The sequence below is a fragment of the Ctenopharyngodon idella genome, chromosome 4 (genome assembly GCF_019924925.1).
Source record: "Ctenopharyngodon idella isolate HZGC_01 chromosome 4, HZGC01, whole genome shotgun sequence".
Taxonomy (NCBI): domain Eukaryota; kingdom Metazoa; phylum Chordata; class Actinopteri; order Cypriniformes; family Xenocyprididae; genus Ctenopharyngodon; species Ctenopharyngodon idella.
The window spans coordinates 10,607,174-10,626,991 of record NC_067223.1 but is presented as its reverse complement, the minus strand read 5'-3'; the positions used below and the strand labels follow the sequence as shown (position 1 = coordinate 10,626,991).

The following is a 19,818-nucleotide window of genomic DNA, read 5'->3' as shown; positions in this document are numbered from 1 at the left end:
CGCTTGATTTCACGAGCAGCTGTTTAACATTGACAAGTGCGACTTTTGGAAGATGCATTTTGGAGCACTTTAGGCTTTGCACAACACTACAGCTGCAGTACTTGTTTTTGGCAGGCGTTAACTATGGAAAAACAGCTCACTGCATTGCAGACATGCTTCAATAATGAGGAGGAATGCAATTTAAGTAGAAAATGCCTTGCATGGTTAAGAGTGTGTGCAAGAGTCTAGTCTTTGTGTTTTGTGAATGTATGTGTGTGGAAGGTGTTTGCTCTACCCTTGCTCCTTGATTTCCCAGGGGCCATTGTGACTGTGTCAGTCATCTTTCCTCTTCTCAGTGCTGTGCTGAGCTTATTAATGATGTTTAGACTCTGATTTTCAGTGCGGCTCATATGATGCCGACAGACTGCATTAAATTAAGCATTTAAATATTATTTTTGGATTTGATGGATAGCTTGAGACTAAAAGGCTGAAGATTATGTATGTGTGTTTTAAGGCTAAGGTCAGTGTAGTGTTACCCTGGTCTAGCACTGAGAGTGAAAGCAGCGCTATAAACAGGAAACTGATGTCACCATCTGGATTTAAGCCAGACACGGACATAAAGTGCCTATATAAAGTCCTATTATGTATAATAAGGGTCTTTTAGGGTCTTTGGATGGAGCAACACCCTGTTACATATTACATAAAATTGAAATATTTTATTTCAATTTTATATTTGTGTATTTAATATTTAATATTTGTGTATTTATAAACAGTTATACATGTAGTTGTACTGTCCCCTCCCTCATTAAGATCATATCACTCTGATTAGCTGCTGATAGTAACATACATACACTTGTGTTACATATGAAATTAATGAAATATATTTTATTTTTGTGAGATATTTTATTTTATTTTATTACATGACATGACATGACCCCTGCAGTATTGCTGTGACCCCTGAAATATTTTTTTCTCATGTATTTATAAACAGTTATGCATATAGTTGTACTGTCCCCTCCCTCATTGAGATCATATCACTCTGATTGGCTGCTGATAGTATTGACATTATGATTGACATGTCAGTGCACGGAAGATAACATAATCAATCAATCAATCAATCATCCAATCAGCTTTTATTGGCCAAGTATGCTTAGCATACAAGGAATTTTTCAACGGTATAAGGCGTCCCGCACGTATACGCAATGAATTGTAATAATTAAAAGTTTTAATAGTAATTAATTAACAGTATACTTAATACTTAAATGTAAAAAAAGGAAAAAAGAAAAGAATGATAGTGTGTATAAGAAAAAAAGGAAGAGCACAAAACATCTGAATATATCACAGTTTGATTGATGTTGTTTTTGTTATGAAAACCGCATCAATCACACATCATCAACATCAAATAATAATTACACTGGATTTCCGCCAGGGCCACAGGGCGATCCCGAAGCTGTGCTTATGACTGGAATGATATTAATTCTCTGAGCTCATGAGAACTATGTTTGTGTGTGTGTGTTTATCACGATCGACTCTTTGCACATCAACATTTAATGCCATTCATGATATTAAGATCTAATATGGCCTTCCGGTCATGATCTGAAATGAAATTGTTTCGTTTTGATTATCTCCAAAGCACCAAATGCTCATTTTCAAATGAATTGTGTCAGTTGTTTTGTAAGTGAATGTTCTGATCTCAGAGTTTGGTTTATATCTCACTTTAATACCATTTCTCATTTATTTATTGCAACGGCAGATTCCGTCATGAAATTATAATCAGCAAAATTACAAAAATGAAGGAACGGGACTCTCGCATTTACTTAAACTATTCCAACTATGTCTGTTAGAACAAAGAGGCCTATTCTTGAGCTGGTTCCATTAGGAATTATTATACACAAGTGAAAATCACATGAATCTGAGTTCAACAGGAAGTGAGGCCTCTGCTCGGTCATGCACATATGGTGCATGATGTTGTTACAAGAGGAAAAAAAATTCAGTCCACATGTGTTTTGCGTTCTGTCTAGTGTTAGATTGTGCTATTTAGTATGGAGTTGAATATATTTTTAGTATTTTAGTATTTTTAGTATTATAGTTTTTCATTATTATTTTAAATAATTTGAAAACATAACTACAATATATCAAGTCAAGGTTTCTTACACAAAATAATTTTTTATCATTTTTTATAATTTGGAATATTTTTTTTAGTTATTTTTGTTTTAGACCAAATTTTGTGATATAACCCCTTTAAATTTTAAAATGGTGTATATATATATATATATATATATATATACACACACGCACAGTTATGTTGTGTATATGGGTCAAAAGGTTGAATTCAAAAGGCTTTAGTTATATTTTGCTACATATAAAGGTATTTTAAAGATTTTGAAGTGTCAAAAGGTCATTCGGTTTAACCGTCCAAAGGCCAATAAAGCCATTTCATTTGTAATTAAAATATCTTAAAATGTAATAAATGTATACATTTTTTATTCTGGCATGATTTTATAACATCATAAATCAACATAGTGCAAAACGGTATTAAAATTATGTGTAGAAGTCATTGCTTTGTTATGAGAAAGAATGTCCGGAAAAAAGAATTTCATTGATGTTATTCGGAGTAACCAATATAAAGGGACCATTTTGGATCAAGTCATGCGGTCAATATCATGTGACAGGATGTGACATCATTCAGACACCTGCAAAGGACCACATGGTCTTGAAACAAAGTAACTAACTCTCTTTTAACTATTTGAAAAATTCATGCTTTCACTCACTCATACGCATGTCCCAAAACATCAGGTCATTCGGTACAACCGCTATAAAACATGGAAAATGTTGTAATATTTTAAAAACTTGTACTAAATATATAATGTTTGATTGTCCTTTTGCTAGCTAGCTAGATATTATCTCGATTATGTTTTTTTTTTTTTTACACTTTTAAAAACCTTATTCGTGAATGACCCATATATTTACAGAACAATTTGTTTTGTTCACTACTTTGTACTAGTTATTTAGAAAACCACAGAGGCTGCTGTTGTGTAACACGGCCCATCCGTTCTGATGGATGGTTCATGATTGTGGTGTGTATTACATATCCAGTGATGATCCGGATGTCTGTGTGCATGTAAAAATAATTTTCTGTCCCCACAGAATAATTCATAGCTCAGATACACTGGATAAAGCTGATTTGGTGCTATCAAAGCTGCCTGTAATCCTGTGAGCTCAAGACCCTGCTTGTGCTGCTGTTTCAGCCTGTGTGTGTGTGTGGTGTATGTGGTGTGTGTGGTGTGTGTTGTGTGTGTGTGTGTGTGTGTGTGTGTGTGTGTATGAGTTTCCCCACTGGTTCATTATTATTTGATAGATATTTGAAAGACTTTAATCTGCAAAGCATGATCAATAAAACAGTACAGGGCTCATTACAGTGGGATAAATCTCATTCAGGAAGAGAGTGGGAAACGAGAGAAAACAAACCAGAGGAAAAGAGAAAGAGGGAGTGAACGGGAGAAAGAAAGACTGAGGAATGGAGGGGGAGGAGCTGCTGGCAAGACAATTCATTTTCCGCACCGACAGATTCCGTTAATCCCACACAGGCATCTGATCTAAGAGGATCAGAGAGGTGAATCGTCTAGTCAGGTCTGGCATGGCCGACTGTCTCCTCTGTCCTGTGTGTGGACTTTAGATCGTTCTGAGTTTGTGAAAGCAAAAGCATTATCCAATTTTGATTTGCCTTGTGATATTATAGACATATATCATTGATTCAGCTAATTTATTCAAGATACCGCGTAAAGTATATGCATCTATTCATATAGTTGTGCATAAATGCTCTGTAAATAGATGTGGCATATGATACCCACTGTGGTGTTCAAGCCTGTCTTCACTTATAATAAAAGAATTGTTTACAAGCATGAAAGAGCAGTAATAATTTATTATAATTATTACTGTTAGTATTATTATTATTATTAATACAAACAAATGGATTTTAACTTATTTACTTACATGAATTTGTCTTCAATTAGTTTTTTTTTTTAAGATTTTTTTTTAAAAGATTAATTATAATCACTTTGAGCTTTTTTTATTGTGCCTCTTTAAATGTTGTTTTTAGTGCTTATTATATTATTTATCAGATGTTTAAACTTTAAATCAGGAAAAAAATATTTTGCCCCAAAAAGCCTTTAAAGTCATATGTTCAGTTCATTTTAATAACAAAGAATCACTGTCATTACCATGCTAATTAGCATTACCAATGTTAATCAATCTCTTGCTAACTTGTTGTTTTAGCAACTCAAAGACTTACTCAACATTTTCTCTAAAAATTGACAAATTTGATTAGTTTCACATATTTCCACCACAAACAATATTAAAAATCCACACATCACATATTATACCATAATCCACTTGAGGGTATATACAATATGTCATGATCAAATCTTAATTTCAGGACACGCTACTAATGTTCAAGTCACCAACAGTGCCAATGATTGTAGAATCAGTCTTATATCCTCACACACACAGTCCTTGAGTCATTAAACAGAACTAAAGAGTGAGATTGTAAGAGATTAGGTGTGTGTAATTGCCTTGCCAATGGTCTGGTTCTCTGAGTTCAGAGGTCAGAGGGCAGGTGAGAGAAACCTAGAGTAACTCTAGTTATAGATCAGCCCGGAGGTGAGAGAAAGAAGGCGGGTAAGAAGGTGTTTGGAACGAGGTGATAGATTGAAGAAGAGAGGAACAGGTGACTGTTGGAAATAGGGATGGGTCCGGTAAAAAACAAGAGGATCATTTGGTTAACTAGAATGAAAATAAATAAGTTGATGTGAATAGTGAGAAAGCGAGGGAAGAAACAAGGGTGTGAGAAATGGAAGAGAAGAAAGGGATAGAAGAGGAGGAGAGAAGGATGGTGTTGAAATGGGCTATTTTTAACCAGATGGCTCTTTAGTTTGGTGGGTGATTAGCACAGACTAGAGAGGAGAAAGACAGCAGGAGGAGATCTGCTGCTCTCTTTACATGGATGTTCTTTCATTCAGTGTGTCATTCAGCATAGAAAATCACTAATTAGATTTGGTTAATCTATATATATATATATATATATATATATACAGTAGTCAACATTTGAAGTGGATATATATATATATTATTCTATACCCACTCCTTCAGCAAGAAGTCTCTTATGCTCACCAAGGCTGCCATATTTTAATCAAAAATGCAGTAAAATCAGTAATATTGCAAAATATTATTACAAATTAAAATATATTTAAAATGTAATTTATTCTTGTGATGGCAAAGCTGAATTTTCAGCATCATTACTCCAGTCTTCAGTGTCACATGATCCTGCAGAAATCATTCTGATATGGTGATGTTGCTCAAGCAACATTTCTTATTATTATTATCAATGTTGAAAACACTTTTGTGGAAATGGTGAAACACTTTTCAGGATTCTTTAATGAATAGAAAGTTCAATGAGCAGCATTTATTAAATTAAAATTAAATTAAATTTATTAAAGCATTTATTAAATATAAATATTTTGTAACATTATAAATATCTTACTGTCACTTTTGATCAATTTCTTTCTTTCTTTCTTTCTTTCTTTCTTTCTTTCTTTCTTACTTTCTTTTGTCTATACCGACTCCTGCCACTAGAGGACACTTTGGCTCTCTTACACTTTGAAAGGGCCTCTGCTGCTGCAGGCTGTGATTTCATGTCAGGACTGAGTTTGTTTTGTGTTTGTGAACAGACAACAGGTGAAGGCAGAGGGGCAATTAATGGCCTAAATCCTTAAAATAGCACACATTCCTCTGGCGCTGAGGCCTTGTTGGCCCTTGGTGGGTGTTTTGATTGCTTGAGGGGGGTCTGGAGGACTGTTGGGGGCAGAGAGAGATGAGATTCAGGGGCCAGCAGGTGATGAAGGGCTTCCTCAGATGAAGGTGGTGGACTGGATGGATTTAGTAAGTCCCCACCAGAGACAACAGGTGTAGGTTGGAGGTGGGGGTCTGGGACATGCATAGCTGCACATCTCCTTTTCTAACAGAGAATGTGGGTATGACATCAAGAGAATTTTTAAATGTCATTTTACAGGATGAGCTAATGTTTATTGGAGCAGAGAGGTTTTGGAATATTGTGGGTTCAGTACAAGTTAAACTCGATCAACATCATTTCTGGCATAATGGTGATTACGACAACTTTTGCCTTCTTTTCTTAAAAGAAAAAAAATCTGGGTTGCACTGAGGGTCTTCCAATTGAAGTCTGTAAATGTTTTAAATACCCACTGTTTCAATAGTATTGACACAAGACAAACAATCTGTGTATATTGAGTAGATTTTAGTGTGTAAAAAAGCACTGACTAATCTTTTTTACAATCTAATTTTACAAATTTGTGGCCATAACAATGTAACGCTGAAAAAACCCCCCATAAAAATCGATTTAAACAGCTTTACAGCTTAAGTAATGTACAAGTTTTAACAAAAGTATTAATGTAAGTGCTTTTCTAATAATATGATAAGCTTGTTTCCACAGCTGAATAAAAAATAAAAAAGGTAATTGCGACTTTTTTATCTCAATTGCGAGTTTACGTCTTGCAATTCTGACTTCTTTTATCAGAATTGTAAGATATATACTCACAATTGCGAGAAATAAAGTCAGAATTGCGGGATATCAATTCTGACTTTTTATTCTCACAGTTGTGATATAAGCTCATAATTATGACTTTTTTCTCGCAATTTTGACTTTTTTTGCAATTGCAAGTTTATATCTCACAATTCTGACTTTATAACTTGCAATTCTGACTTTATAACTCTTAATTGCGAGAAAAAAGTCAGAATTGTGAGATAAAAAGTCGCAATTACCTTTTTTATTCAGTGGCGGAAAGCTATATATATGTATGTATATATATATATATATATATATATATCAAATATACATACATATATCAAATATACATACATATACATATACAAATATACATACATATACACAAACACACACACATATTATATATATATATATATATATATATATGTATGTATGTATGTATATATATATATATATATATATATAATATGTGTGTGTGTTTGTGTATATGTATGTATATTTGACTGTTGAATACAACTTAGAATGACCATTTAGAATCAAGTATTACATATAATCAACCGATTAATTTATCATTGATCTCTTTTTCTGTCTCAGACGATGTGTGTGACTTGAAAGCGGAGCGGCCGGGTATAGGCAGTGAAATGACGGCCAAAGAGCGAGGGTCACTGGAGGAGAATGAGGAGAGAGACCTGGAGGAGGTTGAGGCTGGAAATGGAGAGAAGGGGCAGGAGGATGAGCGGGAGAAAAAGGAGGTGAAGGAGGAGACGGTGGACGAGGAGGAGGAGGACACAGAGGAACGAAGAGGAGCTGATGAGGATGATGAACTGGAGGTGCTGAGGTCACAGGTGGTGCAGCTGCTTTTGGAGCTGGAGGAGACCAGAGAGGTGTCACAACGACACGAGGAGAGCTACAACGAGCTTCAGGGTGCGTATGATAATAATAGCTGTTTTTAAGGTGTGACATCATCACCGGGAGTACCCTCTGAGCATGCTCAAATGTCATTGACCACCTGTTTCTCGAGTCATGTCTTCACACAAACATTCTTGGCTTGTTAATATTGTCAGATGCCAGTAATAACTTGCTAATTACATATTTCAAATGTCCCTGTAGAGACTTCCCTCTTCTTTTAATGTCATTCTTTGGCTCTGTAGGTCTTTTGGAGGAAGAACGGCTGGCAAGCGCCCACCAGGCCGAGACCTTTACGAGACAGATCCAGAGACTTCAAGGTGAACGGAAATGCACTTATAAACAGAAACAAATGCTTATTCATCTTAAACACAGCGCTAATAAATGCACTAATAACTGCAGTCAATGATAAATTAAATAAAATTAAACTTCAAATAAAAAACTTCAAACATGTCAGATAATAAAAAATGTTTTTCTCAGACATCAAGCAGCTAATGAATAAACATTCTTGATTCATCAAGATGAGGCTATTTAAATATTCATATTTTTGTGCTGTGTTAAAAATAGGAAACATTGGCTATGTTTGGAAATATACTACTCTTACTTTTTTTGCGGTATGTACTATATGTATACTATGCATAGCCTGCAGATTTATTTATATGCATTAAATATCCAGATAACATTTGTCATAATATGCAGTACACATCATAGTACAATGCATTGGGTACTTTATCCCACAATGCAATGTGCTTGACTTGACTGTCCATTTCATTAAACATTTTTGTTCTGAAAACATTTGATACGATCATGGATTACTTGGAAACCTGGATATTTTATTTTATTTTATTTTATTTTATTGTTTATTTTATTGTTTATTTTTTTCATTTATTGTGTCATTTTGCTTTAACATGTAATCTTTATTTCATTTATCGTGCCATTTTTATTTTATTTTTAATTTTTATTATTTATTAATTTTCATTTTGTTTTATCATGTCATCTTATTTCATTTGTGCCATCTATTTTATCTTATTTTTTGACTTGACCTTCCATTTCTTGAAACATTTTTGGTCTGAAAACATTTCACATTATCATGGATTACTTGGAAACTTGGATATTTTATTGGATATGATATTTTTATTTTTATTATTTTATTTTATTTTATTTTATTTTATTTTATTTTATTTTATTTCGTTCATTTATCGTGCCATTTTTATTTTTTATTTTTTTATTCATTTTAATTTTGTTTTTTCATGCCATCTTATTTGATTTGTGCCATCTATTTTATTTTATTTTTTTGTGTTGCAGACATGATAATTAGACATGACTCTAAATTTGACAATGTAGCATACTGTTTAAAATGTTAATATTGCATACTGCATACTGTTTCACAAAACTTTTTCAATAGGAGCCACTATGCAGTACATACAATGCAGAATGCAGTAAGCTCGCATCATATTTTGAACGTACCTTTCTTCCAATAAAGCTTCATTAATGCATTCAAATTTATAATATCAACTAATTTCATTACTCTCTGCATGTCACATCCAAACACTTCTGCAAGTTTTTCTTGCATTCAGTCAAACTCGATCTGTGAGTGTGTATATATGATGGAGATTATGATGTGACATTCGGTCAGGTAGCTACCATAGAGCATGATGTCATTTCCTGTGGCACTGACATCCTGTTCCCATTTGCTTGGTGGATTGCTACTTGGAGTGTGAGTGTGTGAGCAGTGGAGAGTTGGAAGAAGCAGAGGTGATGTAAATGTTGTTCACTTCTCCAGGGACTCACTTTCACTGTCTCAGTGGCTGCGCTGTAATTAAATTAAATGAACTGTGAGGAGGCAAAGTAAACCAGCATTTGCAGAAGTGCACAGGCTATGCCGAGATACCATCCTGAGTAATGGAATCGCAGATATGAATAACACAACAAACCGCTGCCAGAATCCGATTCACACACTGTATAACAGAGAAACAGTTTTTTTCGGTTTAATCACAGCCTGTGCAAAAACTTTTTTTTCCCTTTATTGTCCCTATTCTCGCCTTGCAAGAAGGAGACTGATTATAGAAAGCCCCTGCAGACTAAAATTCATACCTTGTGTGGTTAGTTTGAGAGGTTTTGCCATTTTTTGCTACTCAACAGCAGGACGTGCAGAGTGATTGCTGTAATGAGATATGAAATGAAGTGTGTATGAAATGAATGCCTGTATTTTTCACTTCAGATGTCCTTGGTTTCCAGTGAAGTGGCTGATTATAGACCTCAAATGGTCTTGTTGCCCTTAAGAGGTTCATATACAAATGTTACATGGGTTTTATAAGTTGACAGCTCACACAAATTTAGAAAAAACAATACTCCTACTATTTCTGCAGTATATACTGTGTACGTTCTGCATAGTATCCATATTTTGTGTACACTAAATATCTATTTGATTTCTGACCCACAGCCCAGCTGCGCTCGGTGCAGGAGGAGCTGGATAGCCTTGAGGAGGAAAAGGCCAGCGAGCTGTGGGAGGCACAGGAGGAGCTGCGTGTGGCACAGGAGGAAGTGCAGGAGCTGCAGCAGGCTGCGGAGGAGGCGGCGGCCGAGCGGGAGAATGACATCGCCCTGCTGCAGGAGGAACTGTGCCGTCTGCGTGCCGAGTTGGAGCGTCTGCGCGGCACCACACAGGAGTACGAGCTGGAGCTGACCACGCTGCGGGCCGAAATCAGCATGAAGAACCAGCGCAGGGAAGAGAAGGACAGAGCAGGAGGAGAAGGTCTGATACCACACCACAATATAGGCTCAAACTATAGGGATATAGAAAAAGACCAGTTTATACCGGCTTCAAGCCTAGTAGATACTGGTTAGCGCTGGTTTGGTGCTGGTCCATGCCGTTTGCTAGCAAAATTAACTAGTGAAGCCTTGTTGGCCAGCATGATCTTTCTGATGCAACTGGATGGACAAGGATATCCTGTTTAAAGTCGGCGTGAAACAGAAGTTGTGGTATTCTTTTCTTCACTATTGTGATGTATATCCGAGTGAAACGGCTTCTCGAGCAAGAACAAATGTAGGGCGGGACTTGATTTTGTCCATCGGGAATTGATTGGATCATCGTGTTTGGTGACAGGTGGACTCGCACTCGTGAATACATACAATACATCAGAAAAGAGAAAGAATTTATTGAAAGATGGAGGGGAAGTTGTTTTGTTTAAAGATTAAGAGGGCACACGACTTTAAAAAAAAAATAATGATGTGCACGGATACATCATTTATAATAAATACTGCAATATTCCATTAAAAAATAAGAATTGTCAATTTTGATTTCATGGTGACTTTAAGGCCTATTCACACCAAGGACGACAACTATAACAATAATGATAAAGATATAGTTTTAAAATCATATTGAATTTAAAATAATATGAGTCCACACACCACAACTATAATGATAACGACACAGAGGAACGATATCGTTGGAATCACTCTCAGAACAATTTTTTCCAGCTGATGAATGATTGACAGCATTGACAGCCAATCATAATCCAACGTCTTCAAAGAGATTAAGCATTTAAAGTGGCAGACAACAAAACTGCAGCATGTGCTTATAATAAACAGAACGTTATTGTGCATTGGTGTGGACGCTAATACAGTTATCGTTATAGTTATCGTTCTTGGTGTGAACAGGTCTATAGTTAGAGACACCAGCATAACGTGCAGGGGACCAACATCCAAAACGCAACCTGGTTCTTTTCATCGGTTATCAACATGAAGTGTCCATACCATCCTTTTCTATTTAATCTGAATATTAAATAATACACTACAGCTTCACTCGTACGAAACTCAACACACTCTTAAAAACTGCAGTAAGAGTAAATGACCTCTAATGAGCAGTGAGATGGCAAAATGGGGAAATATGAAAGCATACACTCACACCTCTCCAAAACTACTCTCTGCAGTTGGCAGGACGGGCCCATTTCTCCATGAGGGTGTGTTTGTGAGTGTGTGAAATCTGTTGGCTGTGTGTGCTTTGGCACAATCTTGTCCCATATGTCGGTTTGGATGTGCTCAAATGCAGTAGCTAAGAAGAGTGAAACACTGTTAATGCAAATATCTATTTCAGCTTTCTATATGCAAGAATCACAAGCACTTTTAATTAATTAACATGAAGACAAATGATGATGTGTGTGTGTGGTTCAGGTTTTGCCTACATTGTGGGGAACAAATGTCTTAAGAAAGAAGGACAGTAAAACCTGACATCACAACATTGTCAACATTCACCATTAAGGAAAAATGGCTTAATTAGTGTTGTTATGGTTAACTAAAACTATTTTTTTCAGTAAATGAAGTAAAGCTGAAATAAAATAAAATGTAAATGTTAGATGAAAAATACTTTGAATTTGAAGTACTACAGTAAAACTGAAAAATAACTGAAAAATAAATGAAATGTAGAAATATTTAAAGAAAAGTGAAAATATATAAACAAAAACTATTTCAAAATATTAATAAAACTATAATAGTAGCCTATATAAATAATACTAAAATAACAGTGGGTGTAGCGCTGAAAGCCTATTGTAATTGTTACATTTTCCAAGGATCAGCATTCTCCCCTAAAAGTCATCGGGCAGACCAAAACTGTAAGTCGTAGAGACTTGAAACTTTGGCTAAATTTTCGGGTGTTTCGGACTATTTAAAAAAACCTACTTTTGCAAACTAGTCCTAGGTTTTTGACCCTATCGGACCCAAAACAGTGCAGCAAGATTCTCTGGAGTCTGATCGTCAATAATTATCTGAAAAAAAGTTGAGAGCTCATTCTGTGGTCGCATGAAAAAGGATGCGGCAACTGGCCACTTGGTGGCGCTATAACAGGAAAAAAAAATTACTTCCCGTTAATCCGATCGACTTGAAAATTGTCATGCAGTGTCTTTGTCCAAGGTGCCACGACTGTCTATAAGTGATCGGGCAGACCAAAACCTTAAGTCGTAGAAGAAAATAGAAGAAGGCGAAATTTTCGGGTGTGTTTTTTGACGCATCTCAAAAAACATGTCTGCCATCGGCCAATGAAGTTTGAGCAGTTATCAGACAAGGTTAACAGAGGCCGATTGGAACGAAACTCTCTGGGCTGGTTTGACTCACGGCCCTAGAGGCCTGTGCGAAATTCAAAAGAAATCGGCCACCAGGGGGCACCTTCGCATTTATCACGTGCGTAAAGGATTGTGTATCCCGCGATTTTTCACACACGCCCACGACATTCATACCACATGACTGAACTCCTCATTCTGAGCAACTTTGCCTCTAGGACCACAACTGTCCATCGAATCGTTCGTTAAATATTTGAGATTATTTAAAAAAACAATTTTAGTGAATTAGTCCTAGGTTTTTGACTCAACCTCGATAACCGTTAAAAAGCTTTAAAAACTATATATTTTCTATGGTAAATTGCCTGTATTTGCTGTAAATGGTCTTTTCCATCTATGATCAAGATGGTTACAGTCTTGCTAATTAAAAGATAATACCTTTTTATGCATGTGCTTAAAGGCCTTAAAGCGATTGAACCCTGATAATTGCTGCTCGCAGCTATATTTTAGTTTTTTGTCTTTTTCGGTCTACTTATCTGTAATTTTGGGGTATAACCCATCCATTTCACACACATGCAAAGTTACATGTTCTGTTCTCACAACTCTATGGAGTCACTTTTTCCAGACAGCCAGCGGGGATTTCTCCAGCAAGACTTTTCTTTACATCACATAACCTCATTGCAGAATTATAACTGACAGTTGCTGATAGCAAATAAACCCTGCAGTGCGATACAGACATTTTATCAGCTTTTCCTCCCCTATTGCCTGATGTGACACAGTGCTCTGATATTACCCAGTATGCATTGCCTCTGACAAATGTGAGTGTATTACAGGTTCTTTCAAGGTCTGAGTGTCTGTTTGACATTCTGACAGAGTGCAGGACCTCCACGGAGCCCCATTTGTCTGGTGTTGATGTCTTTCTCTGCCTCTAAGGGCGCCGGGGCTGCTTTCTGCTCCCTTGATGCCGTTAGAACTTTACTATATTAAGATCTGCAATAAAAACAACATACCAGCGATTGCTTCTGGTGAGGCCGTCGGGTTAGATGCACTGATCGCAAAACAGTGTTGAACACGAACACATCAGAGCCTTTGATTGAGGCATTCATGTTAACTCTGATCTGGGGTCAGATGCAGCAGAGGCGAAGTTGTTTATCGGTACATGCGCTTCTGATAGTTATTTACACCACGTACACATGTGAGTTGTTTTTGCAAGTGAGATTCCTTCTAGATTAGAGGCTATACTATCGGGGGTTGAACGTTGCACCATGGGGGATGTGCAAGGCAAACATGACTCCTGATTGACAGGTCAGACTGCTGCAGAGGGAAGAGAGTGGAATGGGTTGTTTCCATGGAGACTAGTTACAGGGTTCGGTGTGCATTTACAGCTGTCTCTTCAAATGTTCAATATTTTCCTGTCATAGACATGTAGCCTTCGTATTGCTTGCAATTTGACTCTTAGGACAATGGGTCTGTTCCAAGTGGCATACTATTAGTATTATATTACTGATACTATCTTTTTTTATGTAGTATGCAGCATGTATACTGGGTAAAGTAATGATTTTTAATCATGGAATAGCGAAATATATATTTTTAGTGCTGTCAAATCAATTAATCGCATCTAACATAAAAGTTTGTGTTTACGTAATATGTGTATGTGTATATATATATATATATATATATATATACACACACACATACACACACATATATAATGTATAATATAATAATAACACAAACTTTTATGTTATATTGTGATTAATCGATTTGACAGCACTAATATATTTATTAAAATGTGTAGTTTGCAAGCAGAGAGCACTGCTTGAAATACTGTATCCCATAATGCAATGCTCCCAACCTTCCATTTTGAGTGAAACAGAAGGAATATCGATCATAGTCTCCTTCTTGAGTCACAACTTGATGGTACTGCTAAAAATTGAGAATTATTTATATAAAAAAAAAAAATGTATGAAAAATCCTTGATAACTTCACACCACTCACTTAAGTAGGTATTCAACGAAGGTCATGTGACAACAATGTATTGTAGAATATGACTGTGATTATCGACATGTAGACTAGCATTCGAATGGTTGGGGTCAGTAACATTTTTTCCTTAAATTAATACATTTATTCAGCAAGGATGCATTAAATTGATCAAAAGTGACAATAAAAGACTTAGATTGTTGCTAAAACAAATTATATTTCAAATAAATGCTGTTCTTTTAAACTTTCTATTCATAAAAGAACATGGTTTAGGCAGCGCAACTGCTTTAAACATTGATAATAATAAAAATGTTACTTGTGCACCAAATCAGCATATTAGAATGATTTCTGAAGGATCATGTGACACTGAAGACTGGAGTAATGATGCTGAAAATTCAGCTTTGCCATCACAGAAATAAATTACATTTTAAAATATATTAAAAAAGAAAACATACTGTATACTGCAAATAGTAGTATAAGTAGTATTTCATATTGAACATACGTTTAGAATCACAGAAATAGTAAGAGTAGTATGCTAACATGTTAATAATCTGAATGTGTTTTCTACTTTGACATCTGTTCTCGTGTTGTGATGGAACAGGTGACATGGATCAACTGATGGAGGAGTGTCGCTCCTTGAAGGACGAGTGTCAGAATCTGAAGAACGGCAACAAGCAGCTCTCTGAGAAACTGGAGATGCTGGAGCAGCAGCGAGCCAGGTGATTGGCCACACGGCCTGTCAGTCACACACAAACAAGATAAATCAGCCAATGAGCATCGCAGACAGACTCTGTTAATAAGGCTGGTGTGACCGATGAAGCATTCAGCCATAATCTGTCTCAATGGACACTCTCACTAAAACTATTTAGCAGCTATGAAAGTGTTTCACAGCAACATGAAGCATTAATGACTGTGTATTTCATCTTATCCAAATATACTGGCAGTGAGATGCGCCACAGTTGCCCTACAGCTATTTTAAGACATCAAGATCTTATCTGACTTTATGAAACTAATGCTTCTGTAAATATACCATCATGTTTTTCAAACTAGTGCTAGATGTTTCAGCTCAAAAGAATAACTTCGTGAGAAAAGCTGTTTATAAACATTTTAAAGTTTTGAAAAAGTTCTTAATATCATAAGTTGAGCAAACACACATTTCAGCACCACATTTTTTAAATTTTCTAATTAATGGGATTTGTTTCATGTATTTATTTATTTTTTTAATAATTTTAAGTTTTTTCTTTTCTTCTTTATTATTCTAAGACATTCATATGTTTCCTGTTAAGACTTTGTAAACACTGTTAGAGAATAAATAATTATGAAAAGGATTTGATGATGAATACACAAACCCATACACACATTCACACTCAGTCACAATATAAAGCTAATCTGAAAAAGTGCAGCAGGAGCTCACAAGTTCAAGTACATTAGTAATAAAAAAGCTCCACCACTTGTACATCTATCTATAATAAATATCCTGTACGTTTCCCATTTCTATCCTGACAGCTCAGCTGATTCATGCCTGGCCCTGAAAGCAGAACAGAATGATGGAGAAAATGATGCAGAAAAAGGTGGCGAGAAGGAGGTGAAGGCTGAAGGTTTTGTCAGCACATTGGAGGTAGAAGGTGGGAAGTGGGTGGAGGCTTATACCCAGAAGAACATCTCGTTTGAGGGGAAGCCCGTCACCCCGACGGGCAAGAGTGGAGGGTTCTCAGAGGTGTTTTCCCTCAGAGACCAGCTGAAACAGGCCGAGGAGAGAGCATCACAGGTCCAAAGAGAGGTACGGCATGTTAACTAATGATAGACCGATATATATTTGGCAGATATTTCGAGATTACCATGCCCACTTGCCAAAAATAACAGATGACTGAACATTAGAGTGTGCATTTTCTACTTTAAACATTTTTGCATCATTTTTAGTTAATGTTGTACAAAATAACCACCTGTCAATTTTCACATTCCAATCAATTGCTGATGGATAAAATCAAGAATTGTGTTTCGTGAACAGTTTTAATGTTAACTTTCCTTTTTTATTGATCCATATTTTATATGAGACATAGGGCCAGATTTGCAGCAGTGCAAACCCTCTTGTGGCTTTAAAACTAATGTCAGGATTTACTAAAGACACGCAGTGGAAAAATTAGCACTGAAAAGGAGTGGACAGTTATTTTTGCGGCTGATGTTATTGCATATTTTTAGGAGTTTTCCTTTCAGACGCAAAATTATGGGAGGAGACTATTTAAATGAAGCGTGCAAGGTGATTTACTGAGGTTTGCACTGTCAATTTACTGGTATTATTACCATTATTTACCACCCAAAAAAAGCATGTCTTAAAGCAGATGCTAATTTGCGCTGCTCTTGGTAGATCATTTATGGAAATGATCTGGCTGCATCTGTGTTCTTTAAATTGCACGTCAGTAGATCACGTGCAGAACTTTCTACTCCCATCTGCGCTTTTTTGGAACTGCGCTCTCACGCTAATTTGCCCTTGTTGTGCTGAATTTCGACCCCCTGCCAGATTATTACCCCCCTAGTATTGGTAGGTTATGGAGTAGGTGTGGAGTCAGGATTAGGGGTGGAGTTAAGATTAGGCAATCAGGTAGCGACTTCAACGAGGGGGGTAATAATTTGGCAGGGGGTCGAAATTCGGCACAACACCCTGTTTAGTAAATCTGGCCTATAATGTGTAAAATTGTATATTTTTTTTAAATGTCTTTTGTAAATATACCATCATGTTATATATATATATATATATATATATATATATATTGTGATGACTTTGTCTAATATTAAAAAAAATATTCTTTTAAAATTAATTTATGGAAAAAAAAAAAAAAGCTAATTAAAAACATTCTTCACTCACAGTAAGTCATGTCAGGTTGAAAATAATCCCATCTGTCGCGGTATTAATAGACAGCGTGAACCAAATACTTGATACTATCAGAATACCTTTGTATTTTGACCTTGTGGGAAATATTGCTGAATATTTGCTGACAGTTTGACAACAAGAAACTTTTGATTCTTCTGTCCACTATCGAGTAATGAAATAATTAAACGAAGGTTTGTAGTTGACTTCTTTCTACCATACAAGCTAAAAATCTCTCTTGTCACTGAATTTATTCACTTGTCCTGTATCATTTGTTATTTCTCTATATCTCTCCCTTCTTTCAGTGTGAGGGACTAAAAGGAGAGCTTATGGAACTGCAGGGGCTGTACGAGAGCAGCCAGAGGGAGAGGGCGGAGCTAGAGGCGGAGCTGCAGCGCTGTAAGGCGGAGCTTGGTCGGCTGGCTGGTAGGAAGGCTCAGGTGAGGGGTCATAAAGGGGCATTATCAAGTCACACTACTTCCCAAATCCACAACAGCCATCAGGTTTTGGAATGTGTGGACTTCCTTGGGGTAAAAAATGTGACCTCAAATAAATCACTGTACTGTACACATGCTGAAAACAAACAGACATTACTCACACAGCAAGTAGGGCGAGATATTATCAACAGAATGACACCATGACTCCATCGACCTACATGTTTGTCAGCATTTGAAAATGCTCTGTACATGACTAACGTTTTGCATGTGGGGTCAACCACCCCTGAAGTGACCATCTGTCCAGCAGCAGTACCTGTCTTTCAAGCGCATCCTGTCTAACTAAACCACTCCGCCGTTTTCGGTCGAGTGTGTATGTTTCACTTTGGGTTGCTTTTTGCCCTGTCACACACATTGATTCTGGGCTGTGTGTGTTTTCACATCTTGTGTTTGTCAAGCCTCTAGCAGCTAATGTGTTTTGCTAGTTTTGTTGATCCACTGTAGCATATCAAGCTTTTGTGTGTGTACAATGTGCACTGACATAGAGGTCTTTCTAACCCCTGTACTGTCTAACAACAACAAGGTCTTAGAATGAATTTTTCCAAGCCACAGAAATCCTAATTTATTAAGGTTTTTTCCTATCAAAGAGTCTGTCCAGTCTGAGTACCGTGTCCCATGTCAATCATCTGTCCTCCATAGTTGTACTTTAACTGTGTGGTTAACCCCTCACTCACACTGTTCTGCTGCCTACAATTCCCATGATTCCTTTAAAGGAATGTTCCGGGTTAAATACAAATGGAGCTCTGTCAAAAGAATCTGTAAAATCACAGGTTCCAGAAGAAAAAATCAGTTTAGTTTAATCATTCAGAAAAATCACTTTGTTATATATAGATTGTTTTCACGACACGTCATCAATCCGGAGGTCGGCCATATTGGCGGCACTGAATGTAAACAATGCCACTGAACCGAACTGAACTCGCAAATTTTGCTGATTATTGCTGCTGAAAATGGGCTGTACTAATCGGTCAGACCAGAAAAAACATTTGGAGTACAATAGACTGCCAAAAATAATAACAAATCAAGGAGAAGAGTGCAAAAAACTGTCTAAGGAAAGAAGGTGTTTGTGGTTGGCCAAACTGAACCAGGATTTCCAGGGCAAAAATCCTGACAACATTCGTGTTTGTTCTTATCATTTCTTGTCATGTATAGGAGAAATATTAGGCTAATATCTTAACTAATTTTGTAGTGTAATTGAATATACTCATATTGATATTACGGTGAATGTGATTTTACCAAGTACAACATGTTCCTGGATTAACATCTTTGTTGATCCTGGAACAACATTCCAATCAACCAATCAGATTTGAGGGAAAAGTTTACAGTTTATGTCAAGTTTAGGCTTACAACCAGGGTTAGGTGCTTCTACGTCATCATTTCCCTATGATTTTAGGGATAAATTATGGGTAGGGTTAGGTTTAGGGGTAGGAATAGGGTTAGGACTAAATTTTTAGACAAGAATGTTGTTCTAGGATCAACAAAATATGCTGATCCAGGAACATGTCTTACTTGGCAAAATCGGCTTGCGGTGACCTGATATTACATTGCTGTTTGTTCAGTTCTTGGCTAAAAATCTGACTCTAATCTAATTTCATAACCTACTCCAATAGTACAAGACTTAGATATTTTCTGTACAGTGTTACTGAAATTTATTTAATGGTGCTATATTTATTATTCAAGTATTCTAGGGAAAAGATCTGACCTGTGCAAGGATGATCCAGATTGAGTGCCATGCGTTAATATGAGAGGAAAGCTCATATTAACTTTAGTTTATCAAAATATCACACCCTTTCTGCTTACTAAGTCCTTCTCTACATGATTTAGCAGCTTCCACACATTTTTTTCCATGGTTTAGACATCATAAATTAGTAGAACGTCTTCAGTGGTACATTAACCATGCAATCCATGCTGTTATTTACATCCAAGTATCTTCAATATGGCCGCGCATATGGGTAACTAACCAAA

At 36.3% G+C, this 19,818-nt stretch overlaps 1 protein-coding gene across 6 annotated transcripts in view; it reads left to right on the top strand.

Annotated features, from left to right (window-relative positions):
• The window catches only part of LOC127510506 (coiled-coil domain-containing protein 136), a 40,234-nt gene that overhangs the window by 11,984 nt on the left and 8,432 nt on the right, over positions 1 to 19,818 (top strand). For all 6 annotated transcript variants that reach the window (XR_007929660.1, XM_051890075.1, XM_051890076.1 and 3 more), the window contains 6 exons: positions 7,154 to 7,483; positions 7,711 to 7,785; positions 9,909 to 10,220; positions 15,098 to 15,215; positions 16,003 to 16,276; positions 17,668 to 17,802. Coding sequence is in view for 5 of the 6 variants with exons in the window: in XM_051890075.1 (XP_051746035.1) it covers positions 7,154 to 7,483; positions 7,711 to 7,785; positions 9,909 to 10,220; positions 15,098 to 15,215; positions 16,003 to 16,276; positions 17,668 to 17,802 (1,244 nt within the window). In the remaining variant the exon portion in view is untranslated. The remainder of the gene's footprint in view (positions 1 to 7,153; positions 7,484 to 7,710; positions 7,786 to 9,908; positions 10,221 to 15,097; positions 15,216 to 16,002; positions 16,277 to 17,667; positions 17,803 to 19,818) is intronic.